The 22,521-nt window shown below is 47.7% G+C and overlaps 1 protein-coding gene across 1 annotated transcript; it reads right to left on the minus strand.

Annotated features, from left to right (window-relative positions):
- Positions 1–685: 685 nt before the first annotated feature.
- SPATC1L (spermatogenesis and centriole associated 1 like) lies at positions 686–22,521 on the minus strand. Its single transcript, XM_067739729.1, has 4 exons — positions 22,320–22,521; positions 10,362–10,712; positions 1,670–1,821; positions 686–1,205 (listed from the first exon to the last, which is right to left on the minus strand). Exons 1-4 carry the CDS (start codon positions 22,519–22,521, stop codon positions 879–881), a joined length of 1,032 nt encoding a protein of 343 aa, XP_067595830.1. The 3' UTR covers positions 686–878.

Consider the following 22,521-nt stretch of genomic DNA (forward strand, 5'->3'; position numbering starts at 1 on the left):
TTTTTTTTTTCTTTTCTTTTCTATTTTTTTTCTATCTCAGGGGAGTGGGACCCGTTCTTGGGGGCAGTTTTGAGACATTAAAATTTTTGGCAGGTGCTAAAAATAGCTCCTGAATAGGGGACCCTAGAAAGCTCCACCACTTACAGGAAAAAGCCATCTCACCAGCACCCGGTTGCTGGTTTCTACCACCACCTTCCAACCAAAGGGACCAGGGCTCTCGATCCCAGAACCAGGCAGAAAATCGACGCCCTTTGCACACTGGCTCCCCTTCCGCTGGGGGCTCCTGCTTCCTTGAATCATCTCCCAAGTAAACTGCCCGTCCTGCGCCAGCCTCGCCGGCAGGGCGCACCCACACAGCTGCACGCGGGCACGTGGTTTAAAGCGCTGCAGTCGCTGTCTTGCAATTCCTGACTTTTGAAAAAGGGGCCTGTGTTTTCACTCCGCCCTGCAGATTCTGCAGCTGCCCTGCCTGCTGCGGAATCCTTGCCCCAGGCTCCGCCTTCGGGGAAACCCGCAGGGGGACGGACCGCTGCCCTTCCAAGAGGAGGCACTGCGACCCCAGGGGAGGGGACCAGGCGCCGTGTGTGCTGGCGGGTCCTCAGGGTTGGTGGCCTCGTTCCAAACACAGCGGGGCCTCTGCCCTCAAAGAGCAGCGGTAAAGGAGGAACAGCAAACAGACGACTTTTAATAGAGTGCGACCCGCTGTGCAGGTGTGGGCTGTGGGGCGGGCGGCCGGGCGCCGGCCGGCGTGTCGGGACAGCGCAGGCGTAGGCGTACCGGGCCCTGGCGCCCTCAGCGCGCCCTCCGGAGAGCGGACGAGGAGCGCGGCGCCCGGGTTACAACACGCGTTTATTGCAGGGAGGCGCGGGTCGGAGGCTTCAGCAGGCGAAGAGCGGGCGGCCGTCCTCCTTGGAGAGCTCGCACAGGCAGTTGAGCAGAAGCAGCGAGTCGCCCAGGAACTTGGGGGGCACGACGTCGATGACCAACTTGCGCAGGGCGGCCGGGCTGCTGTGCAGCGGGTTGGCGCGCAGGTCGGGCCGCTGCTTCAGGATGCCGTAGGTGTTGATGAGGAACTCGCTGAACACGGGGTGCACAGCGCGCTTGTAGCCCAGCCTCTCCAGGCACGCCGTCAGCGTCAGGTAGCGGTGCGTCAGCTCCAGCCGCTTCTTCTCGTCCACTGAGCCGTCCAGGGACTTGATGGACGTCTGTGGGCACAGGCGCGGGCGGGCGGGCAGAACCGGGAACCCGCAGGCGGGGCCGTGGAGTGGGGCGGGAGGTGAGGCCCAGGCCCAGGGCCGGGGGCAGGGCAGGGGCTAGATTCCCCTAGCGCAGCTGTGTAGGTGGTGACACTGAGGCCCACAGCCAGGCCCCATCAGGGGAGCTGTCCCCCAGTTGCCCTCCAGCACAGTGTCAGGGAGAGCAGGGAGCGGCACCCCAGGCTCGCAGAAGGTGTCTTGCCAGCTGGGGCTAAGCGTCAAAGTACTCCCCGGCCTGGAGCCACTCCTGAGATGGGACCAGCTCATCGTGTCCCCGGCACATCTGCCTCAGACACCACTCAGGCTCGCCCAGGGCTGCAGCTGCGTGGGCACCACGTGTGATGGGGCAGCAAGGGGACCCCGGGGCAGGGGGTGTTCTAGGGCAGGGAGGGCCCCCAGGCAGGGAGGCGCACCTGCTTGATCTTCTCAGGGATGTTGGACACAGTGAAGCCATAGAGCCGGGTCACCCCTGGGAAGACATAGGCCAGGATGCGCCAGTCCAGCTGGAAGGCGATCTCCCCAACGATGCGCCCGTCCTTCTCGGTGCCGGCAAAGCTCTGGATCTCTGCAAGGGGGAGGGGGGCGGGGGGGCCAGTGAGACAGGCTGGCCAGGACTCGGAGGCTCAGGGGCCACCCACCTTCCTCCTGCCTGTGCTCCAGGGTCCATTTCAGGGAGAGGACCGACCCGAACGCAGACACTGTGCGTTTGCGGTGAAGCCTCGGGAGCCCAGCAGAGCCTTCCGCAAGGCCCTGGTTGTGACCTGAGGGGGCACCCTCCTCCCCACTGACACCTGCCCTCCACTGTGAGGCCAACACAAATTTAAAAGGAAACTTTGAATTTTCTGTTGCCAAAGGGGAAAGAGAGCTTTCCTTTCCTCCCCGTTCTTGGCATGTTCCCTGAGCACCCTGATCCCAGGTCCTTTCTCCATCCCTCCCCCACTCCCCAACAAAGTGGGCGTAAACACTCTAAAAGCCTGTTTCACAGTCCAGCATTATTTTCTTGTCCCGAGTCTGCTCAGCACCCAGTCTAAGTTGACCCCTCAGAGGCCCCAGCCCGGAGACCAGGTGAACTCGGGACGGGCTAGGCGTGTCCCCCACCTGAGGGTGGGTCTGGTTAACTGAAGGACATGTAAGTAACACGTGTGGATCCAGTCTGCGTAGCTCTGTCTCGGCAGCCCGCGTGCCGCGCATGCTGGGCTAGTGCTTGTTCGGTAATAAGACTTTCCTTTGTTGTGAATAGGATTGCTGCGCTGGCAGATTCTAATTTTAATTATTGCCCACCGTCACCCCGGCACATCAACCGCCCTCCCCTCCAAAACCTGCTCCCAAATCTCCCCTCCCCGCAGCAGTCTCCGATGTCAGCAAGTCTTCCACCTGACAACCGTGATACGATCAATACCCTTCAAAACCACTGTGCTCTTTGAAGGCCACACTGCCCACTGTTATCACCGGGTGCACCTGACCTTGAGAGACGGCTGGGTGAGAAAGGGCCTGCCTCACGACGCCCGGGGCGCCCTCACCGACCAGGACACGCCCGGCTGGGGGGCGCGGGCTCTCGGCACAGCATCCGGTGCCTTCCACGCTCTGCCCTTTCTTCCCCACGGGAGACATTTAGTAACGTGCCCATTTCTAAAGCTTTTCCTAAAAGCCCTGCAACCTTCAAACCCGCCCGTGATCCAAACCCCTTCCAAGGGTGTCGGATGGTGCAGCCCTGCCAGGTCCGTCCACCGGGCGGGCAGTGCACAAACGGGATAGGTGCTCCGCGTGGAGAGCCGGCCCCCCGGTCCTGTTACCCACAAACACCTGTGCCCACCGAAGGCTCAGGACCCCCAGCACACAGAGCGCTCGGCCTGACTCCCCAGCCATGCCGGCAGGGCTCAGTGGCCCGGGGAGTTGCTGAACTGCCCCTGCGGGCTGTCTGTGTGGGCGTGAGCGCTGGGCTCCAGGACCAGCCCTGCCCGTGACCTCGTTCTGCTTCCCTCGGCCCCATCCTGTGACTGTCCACACAGCCCCCCATCCCAGAACCCTGCCCGGTCACTCTCCACAGGAACGTGATTGCCAGTCAGCACGGGCTTATCAAGGCCAGGGATCGGCAGCCTCCTCCTCTGTGGACACCAGGAGAGGCTGGGGGGACATCCGTCCTTCCGCTCCCTCGGCCGCGCCTGTGCAGGTGCTGAGTGGGGAGGACGAGGCCGAACTCAGAGCACTCCGGGTCTCAGGGGATGTGGGCCGGGCAGATGGGAGGGCCAGCATGGGGGCCGAGGGGGTGTGGGTGCCCGGGGCAGGGGGCCTCCCCTGAGCCACAAGACCCAGAGCCCTGTGAGGGCCCTGGGGTCACAAGGTCACAGGGTTGGGGGAGGCAGAGAGCCAGGTGTCCGAGGGCCCAGGAGAAATGCTGGAGACAGGGAGCCACAGAGGGTGTCGAGAAAGTAATCTGGCGGCTGCGGCCGGAGCGGCAGGACAGGGAGGCAGGTGACAGGGAGGTTCCTGGTAACAGGGGCTCGGACCCCCTCAGAGGGGCCCTTGAGGCCCCGAGCAACCAACCCAGCTGAGCCGGGCTGCTTCCGTTCCCTCCTCCAGGAGCGTCTCTGGTCCTTCCGTGGTTTGACTTATCCTCACGATGAGCCTTCGAGGGGCCTCAGGCTCCACTTCCACACAAAGGAACTGAGGTTGAGGGGCTCGCTGCGTCCCAATGACTTTTATCTCTTTTTTTTGAGGTGTAATTCACATTATAAAATTCACTCTTTTCAAATATGCAATCCAGTGGCTTTTAGTATATTCACCAAGTCGTACAGCCATCACCACGGTCTACAAACCCTGTACCCAACTAGCACTCACTCGCGGTTCACGCTGCAGCCACACACCCGCCTTCTGACCCTATGGATTTGCCTACTCTGGACATTTCATATCGGTGGGATCCCATAATATGTGGTCTTTCGTGACTGGCTTCATTCGCCCAGCATGCTTTCATGGCACGTCCATGTGGTAACGTGTGTCAGGACTTCAGTCCTACTTATGGCTGAACAACATTCCGTTGTATGGATACAGCACATTCTGTTTATCCATTCCTCCATTGACAGGCATCTGGGCTGCTTCCACTTGTTGGCTAATATGAATAATGCTGCTATGAACGCTCATATAAACATTTTTGTGTGGACAAATGTTTTCAGGTCTTTCGGTGATATACCTAGGAATGGAATTGCTGGGACACGAGGTAACTCTATGTCTAACTTTTTGAGGAACTGCCAGACTGTTTTCCACAGCGGCAAGGTGTGTAGGTTCCAATTCCCCCACTCCCTCTCCAACACTGCTTATTGTCCGTCTTTTTTTTTTTTTTTTTTTTTGCGGTACGCGGGCCCCTCGCTGTTGTAGCCTCTCCCGTTGCGGAGCACAGGCTCCGGACGCGCAGGCTCAGCGGCCATGGCTCACGGGCCCAGCCGCTCCGCAGCATGTGGGATCTTCCCGGACCGGGACACGAACCCGCGTCCCCTGCATCGGCAGGCGGACTCTCAACCACTGCGCCACCAGGGAAGCCCCGTCCGTCTTTTTTATTATAACCATCCTGGTGGATGTGAAGTGGTGTCTCACTGCAGTTTTCATTTGCATTTCACTGATGGCTGAGGATACTGAACATCTTTTCACGTGCTTATTGGCCATTTGTCTGCCTTCTTTGGGGAAATGTCTATTTAAATTCTTTGCCCATTTCTAATTGGACTGTTTGTCTTTTACTGAGGAGTTGTAAGTGTTCTTATATATCCTGGATACTGTTCCCTTATCGGATACATGATTTACACATATTTTCTCCCATTCCGTGAGTTGACTTTTCACTTTTTTGAAATGTTCCTTTGAAATACCAAAGTGTTTACCTTTGATAAAGTCTGATATATCTGTTTTTCCTTTTGTTGCTCATACCTTTGGTGTCACAGCTATGACTCTATTGCCAAATCCAAGGTCATAAGAGTTATGTCTATGTTTTCTTTTAAGAGTTTTATGGTGTTAGGTCTTTTAAGTCTGTGATCTATTTTTAGTTAACTTTCTACATTGTGTGAAGTCCAACTTCATTATTTTGCACCCGGATATCCACTTTCCCAGCACCGTTTGTTGAAAAGACTCTTCTCTCCCCACTGAGTTGTCTTGGAACCCTTGTCAAAGATCCAACCTGTAAATGCATGGGTTTATCTCTGGACTTACTCTATTTCATCGACTTGTATGCCTGTTCTTATACCAGTGCCATGCTGTTGATTACTGTAACTTGATAGTAACTTTTGAACTTGGGAAATGTGTGTCCTCCGATTTTATTCTCCTTTTTCAAGATTGCTTTGCCTATTCTGAGCCCCATGCACTTCCATACAAATGCTAGGATCAGCTTGTCAATTTCTGCAAAGGAGCCAGGTGGGATTTTGATAAGGATTTGCATTGAGGTTTGTGGATCAATTTGGGGAGTTTTGCCATCTTGATAATAGTAAGTCTTTTAAGCCATGACTGCAAGATTTTTTCCATTTATTTAGGTCTTAATTTCTTTCAACCATGTTTTATAGTTTTCAGTGTTCTCCTTCCTTAATCACTTAGCAGTGCTGTACAAGGTACCCAGGAATTAAAGCTGAGAACCAGATACACTGCACAGAAACATGTTAGGGAAAATGGGGCCCATGGAGGAGCAGGCTGCAAACTCTCCCTTCTGTATTAATACATTTATCTCATCAGAAATCAGTCCTTCTCCCTGCTTCCCTAAAGTATAAATTAGGCAGAAGAAACGAGCTACACCTGAGAGGATCTAGAAATCATGTCTAGCCAACTTGGGCCTTCCAAGATCCAGCCAAAAACCTATTCCTCAAAGAAAAAGTGTCAGTAAGATTGATAAACCTCTATCCAGACTTATTACAGAAAAGAAGAAGACAAAAATTACCACTATCAGAAAAGAGAGATGGCATCACCACAGATTTTACAGACATTAAAAGGATAATAATGTAATACTAACAACAACTTTATGCCAATAAATTTAACAACTCGGATGAAATGAACCAATTCCTTAAAAGATACAAATCTCACTTTTGTATCTTTTTTTGTGAGTGAACTACCAAATCTCACTCAAGAAGAAATTAAAAAAAATTTGAACAGCCTTATATCAACTAAGGAAATTGAATTTGTTGGGGTGGGGAGAGAATGTTCCTACAAAGAAAATTCAATGCTCAGATGGTTTCAGTGATGAATTTTACCAGACACCTAAGGAATACATAATGCCAATTCTACACAAACTCATCTAGATAATTAAAGAGAATGGAACACTTTCTTCCTCATTCACTGAGGCTGACATTAACCCAATATCAAAGTCAAAAAATGACATAAGAAAACTATAGACCAATATCCCTCACAGACTGCAAAAATTCTTAACAAAAATTTAGTAAATTGAATCAAACAATACAAAAAAGTATAATACATCATGACCAAGTGAGGTTTATCTCAGTAATGCAAGGTTGGTTTATAATTCAAAAATCAATCAATGTTATTTACCATATTAACAAACTACAAATGAAAACCAAATGCTCATCTCAATAGGTGCAGAAAAAGCATTCAACAAATTCCAAAATACATCCAGGATAACTCTGAGCAAACAAGGAATTAAAGGGAACTTCCTCAACCTGATGGAGGGCATCTACAAAACTTAGCTAACATCATACTTAATGGTGACAGACGGAATGCTTTCCCCCTACATCCAAAAAAGACAAGAATGCCCACTGTCACCATTTCTATTCAACACTGTTCCAGCCAATGCAATAAGACAAGAAAAAGAAATTAAAGGCATACAGATTAGAAATGAAAAAATAACTTTGTCTTTATTCACAAATGACATGGTATCTATCCTAAAGAATCTAAAAAAAAACTACTAGAACAAATATGTGAGTTCAGTTAAGTTGCAAGATACAAGGTTCTATTTGTCAGGGTTCTTTAGAGAAACAGAAACAGAACCATATGTGGTGTGTGTGTGTGTGTGATTATGAAAACTGACAAGTCCCAAGATCTGTGAGGGTGAGTCAGCAAGCTGGAGGCTCAGAAGAGCTGATGATATAGTCTCAGTCTGAGCTCAAGGTCTGAGAAACAAGAGAATCAATGGTGTGGCTCCAGTTCAAAGGACTGGAGGCATAAGAGCTGAGATTTCAGTTGCAATCCAAAGGCAGTCAGGCAGGAGGAATTCCCTCTTACTTAGGAGAGAGTCAGCCTTTTTGTCCTATTCAGGCCTTCAAGTGATTGGATGAGGCCCACCCACATTAAGGAAGTCAATCTACTTTACTCAGTCTATTGATTTAAATATTAAACTCATCCAAAAACATCCTCACAGAAATACCCAGAATAATGTTTGACCAAATATCTGGGCACCTAATGGCCCAGTCAAGTTGACAAATAAAATTAACCATCATGGGGTCAATATACAAAACCAATTGTGTTACTGTATACTAGAAACAATCCGAAATTCATATTGATAAAAACAATACTATTTATTTTTCAGCATCAAAAACATGAAATACTGAGGGATAAATTCAACAAAATGTGCAAGATCTGTACACAGAAGACTATAAAATATTGCTGAGCAATATTTTTTTAACTTATTTATTTATCTATTTATTGAAGGCGTTGGGTTTTCGTTGTGGTGCGCGGGCTTCTTATTGCAGTGCCTTCTCTTGTTGCGGAGCACGGACTCTAGGTGCGCGGGCTTCAGTAGTTGTGGCACACGGGCTCAGTAGTTGTGGCTCACGGGCTCTAAAGTACAGGCTCAGTAGTTGTGGTGCATGGGCTTAGGTGCTTTGCGGTACGTGGGATCTTCCCAGACCAGGGCTCAAACCTGAGTCCCCCGCATTGGCAGGCGGATTCTTAACCACTGCTCCACCAGGGAAGTCCCGAGGGCGTGTTGCCTCCCTGTCAGGGAATCGAACCCCGGTCTCCGGCAAGACAGGCGGGGAAACTCACCACTATACTAACGAGGACGGCGGCTTGAGCGATATTTTTAAAGAACTAAATAAATGGAGAGATATACAGGCATACCTTGGATATATTGCTGATCCAGTTCCAGACCACCACAATAAAGCAAAATATCACACTAAAGCAAGTCACATGAACTTTTTTGGTTTTTCAGTGCACATAAAATTAGTTTTACACTATACTGTAGTCTATAGTGTGCAATAACATTACGTCCAAAAAAACTCCAATGTACATACCTTAATTTTAAAATATTTTACTGCTAAAAAATGCTAACCATCATTTGAGCCTTCAGTGAGTCACAACCTTTTTGCTGGGGAGGGCCCCTGCCTCAGTGCTGATGGCTGCTGACTGATCAGGGTGGTGGCTGCTGAAGGCTGGGGTTGGTGTGGCAATTTCTTTAAAAAGGTAACAGTGAAGTTTGCCACATTGACTGCACCTCATTTCAAGAATAATTCCTCCGTAGCATGCATTGCTGTTTCATAGCATTTCACCCACAATAGAACTTCTTTCAAAATTAAAGTTAATCCTCTCAAACCCTGCTGCTACTTTATTGACTACGTTTATGTAATGTTCTAAATCCTTTGTTGTCATTTCAACAATCTTTACAGCATCTTCACTAGGAGTAGATTCCATTTCAAGAATCCACTTTCTTAGATCATCCATAAAAAGCAGCTCCTCATCTATGAAGGCTTTATCCTGAGATTGCAGCAAGTCAGTCACATCTCAGGCTCCACTTCTGATTCTAGTTCTCCTGCAGTTTCCACCACATCTGCAGTTATTTCCCCCACTAAGGTCTTTTTTTAAAAAAATAATCGAATATTAGGGTTTGGTTTGGTTTTGTTTTTGGCTGCATTGGGTCTTCGTTGCTGCGCCCAGGCTTTCTCTAGTTGCGGTAAGCAGGGGCTACTCTTTGTTGCGGTGCGAGGGCTTCTCATTGAGGTGGCTTCTTTTATTGCGGAGCACGGGCTCTAGGCATGCGGGCTTCAGTAGTTGTGGTGTGCGGGCTCAGTAGTTGTGGCGCACAGGCTTAGTTGCTCCACAGGATGTGGGATCTTCCAGGACCAGGGCTCGAAACTGTATCCCCTGCATTGGCAGGCGGATTCTTAACCACTGCACCACCAGGGAAGCCCCACACTGAGGTCTTGAACCTCTCAAAGTCATCCATGAGGGTTGGTACCAACTTCTTCCAAACTCCTGTTAATGTTGATATGTTGACCTCTTCCCATGAATCATGAATGTTCTTAATGGTATCTAGAATGATGAATCCTTTCCAGAAGGTTTCAACTGACTTTGCCCCGATCCATCAGAGGAATCACTGTCTGTGGTGGCTGTAACCTTACGGAATGTATTTCTTCAATAATAAGACCTGAAAGTCAAAATGACTCCTTGATCCATGGGCTACAGGATGGATGTTGTGTTAGCAGACATGAAAACAACCTTTATCTCATTGTGCATCTCCATCAGAGCTCCAGGGTGACCAGGTGCATTGTTGATGGGCAGTAATATTTTGAAAGGAATCTTTTTTTCTGAGCAGTAGGTCTCAGTAGGGGACTTAAAATATTCAGTAAACCATTTTGCAAACAGATGTGCTGTTATCCAGGCTTTGTTTTCCATTTATAGAGCGCAGGCAGAGTGCTCTTAGGATTTTCAGATGATAAATGCATAATTCTTAAGGGCCTTAGGATTTTCAGAAGATACATGAGCACTGGCTTCAACTTCAAGTCACCAGCTGCATTAGCCCCTAACAAGAGAGTCAGCCTGTCCTTTGAAGCTTTGAAGCCAGGCAGTGACTTCTCCTCTCTAACTGTAAAGTCCTAGATAGAATCTTCTTCCAACAGAAGACTGTGAACAACCAATTTTCAATGTAGATGCCAGCAAGGTTTTCTTGTAGAAATGGGCAAGTTGATTCTAACATTCATACAGAACCTAGAATAGGCAGAACAACTTGGACAAAAAGAACAAAGTTGAAGAACTTATACCATCTGATTTACAGTCTTATTATAAAGCTATAGTCATTGAGACACTGTGTATTGGAATCAATACTGACACAGATAAATGCAGCAGCACAGAGCCCGGACCACTCTCCCCAGCAGCGCCTCCCACCCGGCACCCACCCCTGGCCCGCTGTACCGTTAAGGTAGAAGCTCTTCCTGGTCCTGTCCCCGGAGGGCAGGCTGCTCTCCAAGAAGCACACCTTCTTGGGCCGGCCCACCTCCCTGGGCTCCAGCAGGCTCTTGTCCGCCAGCGGGTCCTGCAAGGAACTCAGGAGCGGGGACAGCTTCCGGTCAGAGCCACGGGGCGCAGACGGCTCTGGGGAGCTGAGGAAATTCTTGAAGGGCACCTGGGAGGAGGTCGCACAGCCCGGGGAGGCATCGTCCTCGCTGGAGAGGGGGGCGTGTGAGCACAGCAGATCCTCCAGGGAGGACGCCTGCAGCTGGGAGGGTGCATCAGGGCCACCGTTGAACCTTCCAAAATCTGGAACTAGGGCAGGGAGGAGAGGAAGGAGACGTCGGGCTGAGGTTCCCGAAACATCCCGAGAAGTGCAGAGACCACTTTAAGAACACGCACACACCCTGCCCCGGCTCTGACACCTGCTCCCCTTTACGCTTTGGAGGAGGTGACGGACACGTGGGCGAGACAGCTATGGGCGCCGGCGCCCAAGGACACCAGCAGCCTCAGGTTCATGGGCACAGTGAGCGTGGGTGCCTCTGATGCCTCCTCCAACCTGTGCATCCACACACTGTGACAGTGACTGTTATGTGCTTCTTAAATTTTACAGAAATGGTATCATCTGACACATGTTTTATTCTGAAACTTATCTTTTGTTGAGATTTATGCACATTGACTGAGTCATTTGGTAGCTCACTGGTTCATTTAACCATTTCCCGGCACACGTGCACACACACTTGCACACAGACACAGATTTTTTTAACCATCATCCCACTGAGGCACGTGGGGCTGTTTCCAGATTTCCTTGTAAAAGCAAAGCCGCGATCAGTGTCCCTCGATGTGCATCCCCTGCCAAACACACAGCCCACAAACTGCCAACGGGACACGCCTCAGGGACTTACCAAGGCTGAGGCATCAAGGGTCCCCAGAGCTGGATTCTTCCTCTGGCTCAGCCCGAGGAGCCTAGAGCCCTGTGCTCAGGACGCAAATATCCCGAGGGGAGGTGGGCTGTTCCAGCAGTGGGCAGGGGCTGGAAAAACACCTCATGGACTTGGGGAAGAGCCACATCTATGAGGGATTGTTGTGTGGCCAGGTGGGTTTGCACTTTTCATTTAGTTTCTATTTAGTGAATTGAAATCCCCTCTGTTATTCCTAAGCCTTAATAAATTTGTGTTAAACGTTAAAAAAAAATTTTATTTAATCCTCAGTGAAGTCCAAATTTTCAGGTCACGTTACAATAAAACTGTAAGTGAAAAATGAGAGTCAATAGAAAACTCCATCTCCTCAGAATTAAAAGCATTCTCTTAAGTAATGATCAGATCAAGGAGGAAATAAAAATAGGAAGAAAATGATTATTGAAAAATACTGAAAATCAGAACACTATATGTACTACGACATCAGTACATTGAAAACTGTATTTAGGGACCTCCCTGGTGGCGCAGTGGTTGAGAATCTGCCTGCTAATGCAGGGGACACGGGTTCGAGCCCTGGTCTGGGAGGATCCCACATGCCACGGAGCAACTAGGCCCGTGAGCCACAACTACTGAGCCTGCGCGTCTGGAGCCTGTGCTCTGCAACAAGAGAGGCCGCAATAGTGAGAGGCCCGCACACCACGATGAAGAGTGGCCCCCGCTTGCCGCAACTAGAGAAAGCCCTCACACAGAAACGAAGACCCAACACAGCCATAAACAAATAAATAAATAAATTTAAAAAGAATAACAACCCAAGCCAAGCTGTAGGATTTGTTTAAAAAAAAAAAACCAACTGTATTTAGGTGGACTCTGGGAGGGCTCACGCCAAGGAGAGTACTTTCCAGAACTTCTGCTGCCAGTGTCCTTGTCCTCACAGTGAGACATAGCCACCCGTGCCTCTGCAGGAGACCCTCCAACACTAGCAGGATTTCAGAGAGGATTTAACATGTAACGGGAAGAACTCTGCTCTCAGTTTGAAGACTGGGTTTTCGATAAGCAGTGGTCCCTTGGTATCATTAGATTGACTATTGATTCATCTTCGTCTACATCAGTCAAGAGCTATCATCTGAGTTTCTGATGCTGCTGACTCTACATCTGAACCTGGATGTTTTAAGAGCATTACAAACTGAGCAAGTCTGAAAACGAACTGGTGGATAAAAGTAATCATCTAAATTCTCCAGGAGAGAGCAAACAGCAGAAGCAAGAAGAACTACAATCCTGCAGCCTGTGGAACAAAAACCACACTCACAGAAAGATAGACAAGACGAAAAGTCAGAGGGCTATGTACCAGATGAAGGAACAAGATAAAACCCCAGAAAAACAATTAAATGAAGTGGAGACAGGAAATCTTCCAGAAAAAGAATTCAGAATAATGATAGTGAAGATGATCCAGGACCTCGGAAAAAGAATGGAGGCAAAGGTCGAGAAGATGCAAGAAATGTTTAACAAAGACCTAGAAGAATTAAAAAACAGACACCTAGAAGAATTAAAGAACAAACAAACAGAGATGGGTAATACAATAACTGAAATGACAAATACACTAGAAGGATGAATAGCAGCAAAACCAAGGAAGACGGGATAAGTGATCTGGAAGGCAGAATGGTAGAATTCACTGCCGCAGGACAGAATAAAGAAAAAAGAATGAAAAGAAATGAAGACAGCCTAAGAGATCTCTGGGACAACATTAGAATGCACCAACATTCACATTATAGGGGTCCCAGAAGGAGAAAAGAGAGAGAATGGACCTGAGAAAATATTTGAAGAGATTATAGTTGAAAACTTCCCTAACATGGGAAAGGAAATAGCCACCCAAGTCCAGGAAGTGCAGAGAGTCCCAGGCAGGAGAAACATGCCAAGACACGTAATAATCAAACTGACAAAAATTAAAGACAAAGAAAAATTATTGAAAGCAACAAGGGAAAAACGACAAATAACATACAAGGGAATTCCCATAAGGTTAACAGCTGATTTCTCAGAAGAAACTCTACAAGCCAGAAGGGAGTGGCATGGTATTATTAAAGTGATGAAAGGGAAGAACCTACAACCAAGATTACTCTACCCGGCAAGGATCTCATTCAGATTCGATGGAGAAATCAAAAGCTTTAGAGACAAGCAAAAGCTAAGAGAATTCAGCACCACCAAACCAGCTCTACAACAAATGCTAAAGGAACTTCTCTAAGTGGGAAACACAAGAGAAGAAAAGGACCTACAAAAACAAACCCAAAACAGTTAAGAAAATGGTAGTAGGAATATACATATCGATAATTACCTTAAACGTGAATGGATTAAATGCTCCAACCAAAAGACACAGGCTTGCTGAACGGATACAAAAACAAGACCCATCTATATGCTGTCTATAAGAGACGCACTTCAGACCTAGGGACACATACAGACTGAAAGTGAGGGGATGGAAAAAGATATTCCATGCAAATGGAAATCAAAAGAAAGCTGGAGTAGCAATACTCATATCAGATAAAATAGACTTTAAAATAAAGAATATTACAAGAGACAAGGAAGGCCACTACATAATGGTCAAGGGATCAATCCAAGAAGAAGATATAACAATTATAAATATATATGCACCCAACATAGGAGCACTTCAATACATAAGGCAACTGCTAACAGCTATAAAAGAGGAAATCAACAGTGACCCAATAATAGTGGGGACTTTAAAACCTCACTTACACCAATGGACAGACCATCCAGACAGAAAATTAATAAGGAAACACAAGCTTTAAATGACACAATAGACCAGATAGATTTTAATTGATATTTATAGTACATTCCAGCCAAAAACAGAAGATTACACTTTCTTCTCAAGTGTGCACAGAACATTCTCCAGGGTAGATCATATCTTGGGTCACAAATCAAGCTTTGGTAAATTTAAGAAAATTGAAATCATATCAAGCAAAATTTCTGACCACAACGTTATGAGATTAGAAATCAATTACAGGGAAAAATATGTAAAAAAAACACAAACACATGGAGGCTATACAATACATTACTAAATAACCAAGAGATCATGAAGAAATCAAAGAGGAAATCAAAAAATACCTAGAGACAAATTACGATGAAAACACGATGATCCAAAACCTACGGGATGCAGCAAAAGACTTTCTAAGAGGGAATTTTATAGCAATACAAGCCTACCTCAAGAAACAAGAAAAATCTCAAATAAACAAACTAACCTTACACCTAAATGAACTAGAGAAAGAAGAACAAACAAAACCCAAAGTTAGTAGAAGGAAAGAAATCATAAAGATCAGAGCAAAGATCAATAAAACTAAAAGGTGGTTCTTTGAGAAGATAAACAAAATTGATAAAACCTTAGCCAAACTCATCAAGAAAAAGAGGGAGAGGACTCAAATCAATAAAATTAGAAATGAAAAAGGAGAAGTTACGACAGACTCCGAAGAAATATAAAGCATCCTAAGAGACTACTACAAACAACTCTATGCCAATAAAATGGACAACCTGGAAGAAATGGACAAATTCTTAGAAAAGTATAACATTCCAAGACTGAACAAGGAAGAAACAGAAAATATGAACAGACCAATCACAAGTAATGAAATTGAAACTGTGATTAAAAATCTTCCAACAAACAACAGTCCAGAACCAGATGGCTTCACAGGTGAATTCTATCAAACATTTAGAGAAGAGCTAACACCCATCCTTCTCAAACTCTTCCAAAAAATTGTAGAGGAAGGAACACTCCCAAACTCATTCGAGGAGGCCACCATCATCCTGATAACAAAACCAGACAAAGATATTACAAAAAAAGAAAGTTACAGACCAATATCACTGATGAATATAGATGCAAAAATCCTCAAAAAAATACTAGCAAAAAGAATCCAACAATGCAGTGAAAGGACCATACACCATGATCAAGTGGGATTTATCCCAGGGATGCAAGGATTCTTCAACATATGTAAATCAATCAATGTGATACACCGTATTAACAAATTGAAGAATAAAAACCATATGATCATCTCAATAGATGCAGAGAAAGCTTTTGACAAAATTCAACACCCATTTATGATAAAAACTCTCCAGAAAATGGGCATAGAGGAAACCTACCTCAACATATTAAATGCCACAGCAAACATCACTCTCAATGGTGAAAAACTAAAGCATTTCCTCTAAGATCAGGAACAAGACAAGGATGTTCACTCTCACCACTATTATTCAACATAGTTTTGGAAGTCCTAGCCACGGCAATCAGAGAAGAAAAAGAAATAAAAGGAATACATATTGGAAAAGAAGAAGTAAAACTGTCACTGTTTGCAGATGACATGATACTATACATAGAGAATCCTAAAGATGCCACCAGAAAACTACTAGAGCTAATCAGTGAATTTGGTAGAATTGCAGGATACAAAATTAATGCACAGAAATCTCTTGCATTCCTATACACTAATGATGAAAAATCTGAAAGAGAAATCAAGGAAACACTCCCATTTACCATTGCAACAAAAAGAATAAAATACCTAGGAATAAACCTACCTAGGGAGATAAAAGACCTGTATGCAGAAAACTATAAGACACTGATGAAAGAAATTAAAGATGATACCAACAGATGGAGAGATATACCATGTTCTTGGATTGGAAGAATCAATATTGTGAAAATGACTATACTACCCAAAGCAATCTACAGATTCAATGCAATCCCTATCAAATTACCAACGGCATTTTTACAGAACTAGAACAAAAAGTCTTAAAATTTTTAGGGAGACAAAAAAGACCCTGAATAGCCAAAGCAATCTTGAGGGAAAAAAAACTGAGTGGGAGGAATCAGACTCCCTGACTTCAGACTATACTACAAAGCTACAGTTATCAAGACAATATGGTACTTGCACAAAAACAGAAATATAGATGAATGGAACAGGATAGAAAGCCCAGAGATAAATCCACGTACCTATGGTCAACTAATCTATGATGAAGGAGGCAAGGATATACAGTGGAGAAAAGACAGTCTCTTCAATAATTGGTGCTGGGAAAACTGGACAGCTACATGTAAAAGAATGAAATTAGAACAGTCCTTAACACCATACACAAAAATAAACTCAAAATGGATTAGAGACTTAAATGTAAGACTGGACACTATAAAACTCTTAGAGAAAAACATAGGAAGAACATTCTTTGACATAAATCACAGCAAGATCTTTTTTGATCCACCTCCTAGAGTAATGGAAATGAAACCAAAAATAAACAAATGGGACCTAATGAAACTTAAGAGCTTTTGCAAAGCAAAGGAAACTACAAACAGGACGAAAAGACAACCCTCAGAATGGGAAAAAATATTTGCAAACGAATCAATGGGCAAAGGATTAATCTCCAAAATATATAAACAGCTCATGCAGCTCTATACTAAAAAAACCAAACAACCCAATCCAAAAATGGGCAGAAGACCTAAATAGACATTTCTCCAAAGAAGACATACAGATGGCCAAGAAGCACATGAAAAGCTGCTCAACATCACTAATTATTAGAGAAATGCAAATCAAAACTACAATGAGGTATCACCTCACACCAGTTAGAATGGGAATCATCAGAAAATCTACAAAAAACAAATGCTGGGGAGGGTGTGAAGAAAAGGGAACCCTCTTGCACTGTTGGTGGGAATGTAAATTGATACAGCCACTATGGAGAACAGTATGGAGGTGTCTTAAAAAATTAAAAATAGAATTACCGTATGACCCAGCAATCCCACTACTGGTCATATACCCAGAGAAAACCATAATTCAAAAAGACACATGCACCCCAATGTTCATTGCAGCACTATTTACAATAGCCAGGAAGCAACCTAAATGCCCATCGACAGAAGAGTGGATAAAGAAGATGTGGTACCTATATACAATGGAATATTACTCAGCCATAAACAGGAACGAAATTGGGTCATTTGTAGAGACGTGGATGGATCTAGAGACTCTCATACAGAGTGATGTAAGTCAGAAAGAGAAAAACAAATATCATATATTAACACATATATGTGGAGCCTAGAAAAGTGGTGCAGATGAACTGGTTTGCAGGGCAGAAATAGAGACACAGATGTAGAGATCAAACGTATGCACAGCAAGAGGAGAAAGTGGTGGGCGGGGGTGGTGGTGTGATGAATTGGGAGATTGGGATTGACATATATACACTAATATGTATAAAATGGATAACTAATAAGAACCTACTGCATTAAAAAAATAAATAAATTTTTTTTTAAATCTCGTATTTAGAGGGACCTCCCTGGTGGCACAGCGGTTAAGAATCCGCCTGCCAATGCAGGGGACATGGGTTCAAGCCCTGGTCCGGGAAGATTCCACATGCTGCGGAGTAAGGAATTCCGTTCACCACAACTACTGAGGCTGCGCTCTAGAGCCTGCGAGCCACACCTACTGAGCCCATGTGCTGCAACTACTGAAGCCCACGCGCCTAGATTCCATGCTCTACAACAAGAGGAGCCATGCAATGAGCAGCCCATGCACCGCAACAAAGAGTAGCCCCCGCTCACCACAACTAGAGAAAGCCTGCATTGCAGCAACAAAGACCCAACGCAGCCAAAAGATAAATTAAAAAAAATACTTTATAAAACAAAAACTGTATTTAGAGTGAAATTAGTAACTTAAATCCTTTCATTACTTCTAAAACATCAGCAAAAAATTAAACATTCATATGGGAATGAACTCTTGAAGAAAGAAAAAGTTAGAAAATAATAAAAATGGCAGCAGAAATAAAGTCGAAACAGCTCTGGGAAGCCCAGTGAGAGCGGAACTGTGGAAAGCTACTTTAGAGAGACAGAAAACATAAAGGAGTAAAATTGGAAATGAGAAAAGTGACATAAGAATGACTAGGAAGACAATGTTTAAATTATAAAAGTATTGATAATATATACAATTGAATATTAATTGAAAATTTTAATAAAAGGAGAGATCATCTGGGAAATTATTTTAAATGACTCAGAAGTAGAAAACCTAAATGGACCAATAAGCAAAAAAGGAAAACCTAGAAGTTACAGAATAGTTATGCTGCAAAGGGCTGCAGGCCTGGGTGATTGGTTGGTGAGTGAGTTCTTTCAAGTTCCCAAACAATTCACAATCCCTACATCATATAAACGAGGTTGGAACACTGAAAAAATTAAAAGATGCTTGATTATTAAGGTTATAAATTGTCACAACGCTGATATCGAATCCCTGCAAAGACAGCCCACAGAAAGGAAACTGTAGCCCAGATTCATGTAGGAACAGAGTCCAGAGATCCTAAGCAAAGCCCCAGCCAAACAGATGCCACAACAGACACAGCTCAGACCCAGGACCCACGGGGTCTCTCAACGAAGCAGCATAACAAGACCCCACAGACGAGCTGTGAGAAGCAGCTGAGGGCACTTCCGCCGATGCCGAAACGAGGTCATAAAAATTTAACAAAATAAGCCGTTTCTCAGTTCTTTTTTTTTGTTGTTCTTTAAAAATAAGGACTACGGGCTTCCCTGGTGGCGCAGTGGTTGAGAGTCCGCCTGCCGATGCAGGGGACACGGGTTCGTGCCCCGGTCCGGGAAGATCCCACATGCCGCGGAGTGGCTGGGCCCATGAGCCATGGCCGCTGAGCCTGCGCGTCCGGAGCCTGTGCTCCGCAACGGAAGAGGCCACAACAGTGAGAGGCCCGCGTACCGCAAAAAAAAAAAAAAAAAAAAAAGGACTAGAAAGACTCTTCCCCAGCACCCAGACTGCACACCCCCCGATCCCTGGGCAGACAGGGCCATTCACGGCCCACCACCCACCAGGAGGATAGCGGGGAGGCTGCCAAGGCCAAAGGTCCTGGGAGTTCTGAGGAACAAAGACAGAAACAAGTGTATGAGCTGCCAACCTCGTTTAAAATGATCGTTTGTAAACAGAGCAACTATAGACTTAGAAAACATAGGAGAATGAACTGAAAAACTTAGCAGAATAAAACAGCTTATGAACAGGCTGGATATAGGATAAATATCTACAAATCAACAGCTTTCCAAAACACAGCAACACTGATAACGAAAATACAGTGGAAAAAGAAATCCCATCCATGATTACAACAAGTAACATAAAGTGCTCCAGGGATAAACTAATTAACGTGAAAGATTTATGTGTGAGACCTGGCTGAAGAGGCTTGAAGAAACAGAGCCAAAAGAGCTTAATAAAACTGCAGTAGATGAAATCATCCTCTGGGTAAATGTACGCAGAAGAAATGTGAAAAGAATTACCGCTGCCTTCTGAGCCAGTGATTCTACCTTTAGGAAAACATACCCTAAGGAAATAACCCCAAATATAAAGTATTTTGCTGTGGTACCTACCTCGGCGTGAGAAAAAAGAACTGTCATTTCAAACGTAAGAAGAGTTCATTCAATTGTGGCTCATCTGATTTTGGGAATATTACACAGCCATTTGAAATATATTTATAACAGTACAGAAATAGCCACATCACGGTGTTAAAGGGAAAGAGGCAGAGAGATACTCAGAAACTACTTAAATCACCTGACACTGCACCCAGGACAGCAAGGAGTCCAGGCAACAGCGGAGGCTCCATGACTCGAGGGGCTCGGGGACCAGGATGGTCTGAAGGAATCAGGCCCAGGAGGGAGGGGCCGGGGCGGTCGAGGCCGCCCCGCCTCTGTCCCTTGGATCATGTGTACCATCTGCTCGAAGCGGCCCCAGGAGACCCCGGTGTGGCCTGGCTCAGCTCCCACAGGTGAGGCCGTGTACTGGGAAGCTGCAGGGTGCAGAGGCCGCAGCCTTTTGGAGAGGGCCCCAGTGTCCTCTTCAACGTTTCAACTGCACGTGGCCTTTGACCTAAGGGTTTCCCGACAGCTACCCCTCGGCAGGCCGCAGATGCACACGTGGGGCCATCCGTGGTCACAGGGAGCTGGAAAGGAGCTCCTGTCGTGGGGTCCAGGCTGAAGGGCTTGTGGTGAACCCACAGGGAACAGTGTGCCCTCCAGGAGAGGGCCGATGGGCAATGACAGCAAGATGGACGGTTGGGGAAATCAAAGTGTAGAACGGCTCAGCCCCATTTACGTAACTAAAAGGATCCCTAGACACACACAGAGCCACCGACAATGTCAGAGAGACGCCGAGCAGACGCTGGCAGCGGCTGCCTCTGGGAGTGGGGTCAGGAGCTCAGGCTCGGCCTGGGGGCAGTTACGTTCCCTGAGCGACTCTGGTAAATGGGAAAAACGGCTCTTCAGAGCACGTCCTGTTTCGAATGCAGACAGTGAGCCGCTGCTGTGTGCAGTTCTCCCGTCTGTGCCTTGAGCTGCTCGCAGGAACACCCGCTGGCTCTCCAAGTCCAGCCCCAAGGCCAAGGCTGCACCCTCTGCCGAAGGCTGAACCCTGGGCATGGAGGTGACCCTGAGGATGGCTGGGGCCCATGCCGACCTTGGCCCATGCCCTGCAGCTGGGGCTCCAAGGCCTCTCTGTGGAAGGCCTGGTGGCCGCGGGCTGGCCAGGGGCTGGGGCTCCTCCTAAGACTGCTGTCCGGCAGGATCTGGGCTTTCCCACAGGCGGGGTGCTGGCCATGGTCCCAGAGACTCTGGCCCGACTTGGACTCTGACGGGGAACAGCCCAGCCTGAGCGAGGGCCTGTACCTCGCCCGCAGCCCACCCTTCCAGCCCAGTGAGGGGAGGCCCAGAGAGCCTGTGCCCGCTGACCACGTGGATGGCTCTGAGCCCTGAGGGTAGGCCCATTCTTGGGATGAAGGGTGACAGAGTGGCACGAGGCAGGTGACTCTTGACAGTTGTCACAGTGCAGGCGAGGCCTTGGGACAAGTGCCCCATGAGCCTCCGTGCACTAGGCGTCCCTCGTAGGCTGCGAAGGCGGCACGGACGCTCTGCAGGCGTCACACGCGGGACACAGCACCGTGAGGCCAGCCCCTCCTCAGCAAGCGCCCGGGGACAAGTGTGTGTCCTGAGCTCCGGCAGGGCCCCCTCCTTTACCCTCCATCCCCCACGAGGACCCCCTGTTTGTCTGAGCTCCTTCCTCAAGGCCCCCCTGAGGCTGAAGGTGTGGAGATGCCGTGAGGGACCCTCGCACCCTGGGGACACGCTCGCTCACGGGGCCCTGCGCCCACAAGCTGCGTGCAGGGGGCTGATGGGTGATGGTGCCACCTTCCACGTGGGCCTGCTTGCTCAGGGTGGCAGCAGGCATTCGGTGGACTCCAGGAGGTGACCACACAACGGAGGTCCCCGGAGCAGCCGGGCATCCTGCTGCGGAACTGGCAGCAGCTTTGGAAGCAGCTTCAACTGCTTCCAAAAGGAAAGGAAACCATCTCACACCCTGTCGTTAAAAACGGCTCATCCCAAGAGATGGCAGGTCCACGGGCGCGGGCACCCCCAGGCGAGGGCTGGGGTGTGGACTCTGCCCGCCCTACTGGGCAGTGAGTGATCACCACCTCCAGAGACAAGGAGGTTGCCTGGTCAGGGGCCCACTGTCCACATCCCAACCACTCAGACCAAGGTCAGGGCTCCAACCATGCCCTAAATCATGCTCCACATATGAAAATGCTTAAAGCACAGCCAACTGACTCACAGCAAGTGTCACGGCCTCTGCAGCGGCTCCCACAGGGCGCGCTGTTTTACGGTTCCTCACTCACTTCCTGCTGGTGATGCTGCAGCTCCCCCCTCCTGGGCGCCCTTCCCACTCCTGTCGTGGGGCCCAGGCGACGGGCCTTGACTGACGGCCAGCGCGGCGGGCGAAGCTGCCCCGGACGAGGGTTGAGCATGCCCGGCGGGCCCGGCTCCCAGGAAAGGAGAGGCGCACACGGCCGGCCCCGCCAGCACCCCCGGGCTGACCTTGGTGGACCTGGACGTGCTGTTTGTAGCCTCTGTGACAGCACCTCGGCGGCCACCACGGACACAGAGCCCCACCAGCCCAAGCGGGTAAACTGTCCGCCCTCCTCCCAGGTGCGGACCCGCCTGAGGACACAGGCCCGGGCTCACCTGCACTGCAAGGCGAGCAGGCCTCAGGGTAGGCAGGCGCCTTGGGGATGAGCAGGTCGCAGCCCCCGCGCCCACAGCTCTCCTGGCAGCTCTCACTGAGCAGCCGCTTCAGCATCTGGTTCTCCTTCATGAGGCGCACCTGCTTCCTGAGGTCTGCATTCTCGATCATGAGCCTGTTCACCAGCTCGCTGCCCTCAGCCAT

Source organism: Pseudorca crassidens, chromosome 5 (genome assembly GCF_039906515.1).
Source record: "Pseudorca crassidens isolate mPseCra1 chromosome 5, mPseCra1.hap1, whole genome shotgun sequence".
Taxonomy (NCBI): domain Eukaryota; kingdom Metazoa; phylum Chordata; class Mammalia; order Artiodactyla; family Delphinidae; genus Pseudorca; species Pseudorca crassidens.

Coding starts and splice junctions, on each gene's coding strand:
- SPATC1L (XM_067739729.1), bottom strand. CDS start 22,521: ATGGCTGAGGGCAGCGAGCTGGTGAACAGGCTCATGATCGAGAATGCA. Junction 10,713..22,319: donor CTGCTCGCCTTGCAGTGCAG/GTGAGCCCGGGC, acceptor TCCCTGCCCTAG/TTCCAGATTTTGGAAGGTTC. Junction 1,206..1,669: donor TCCCTGAGAAGATCAAGCAG/GTGCGCCTCCCT, acceptor CTGTGCCCACAG/ACGTCCATCAAGTCCCTGGA.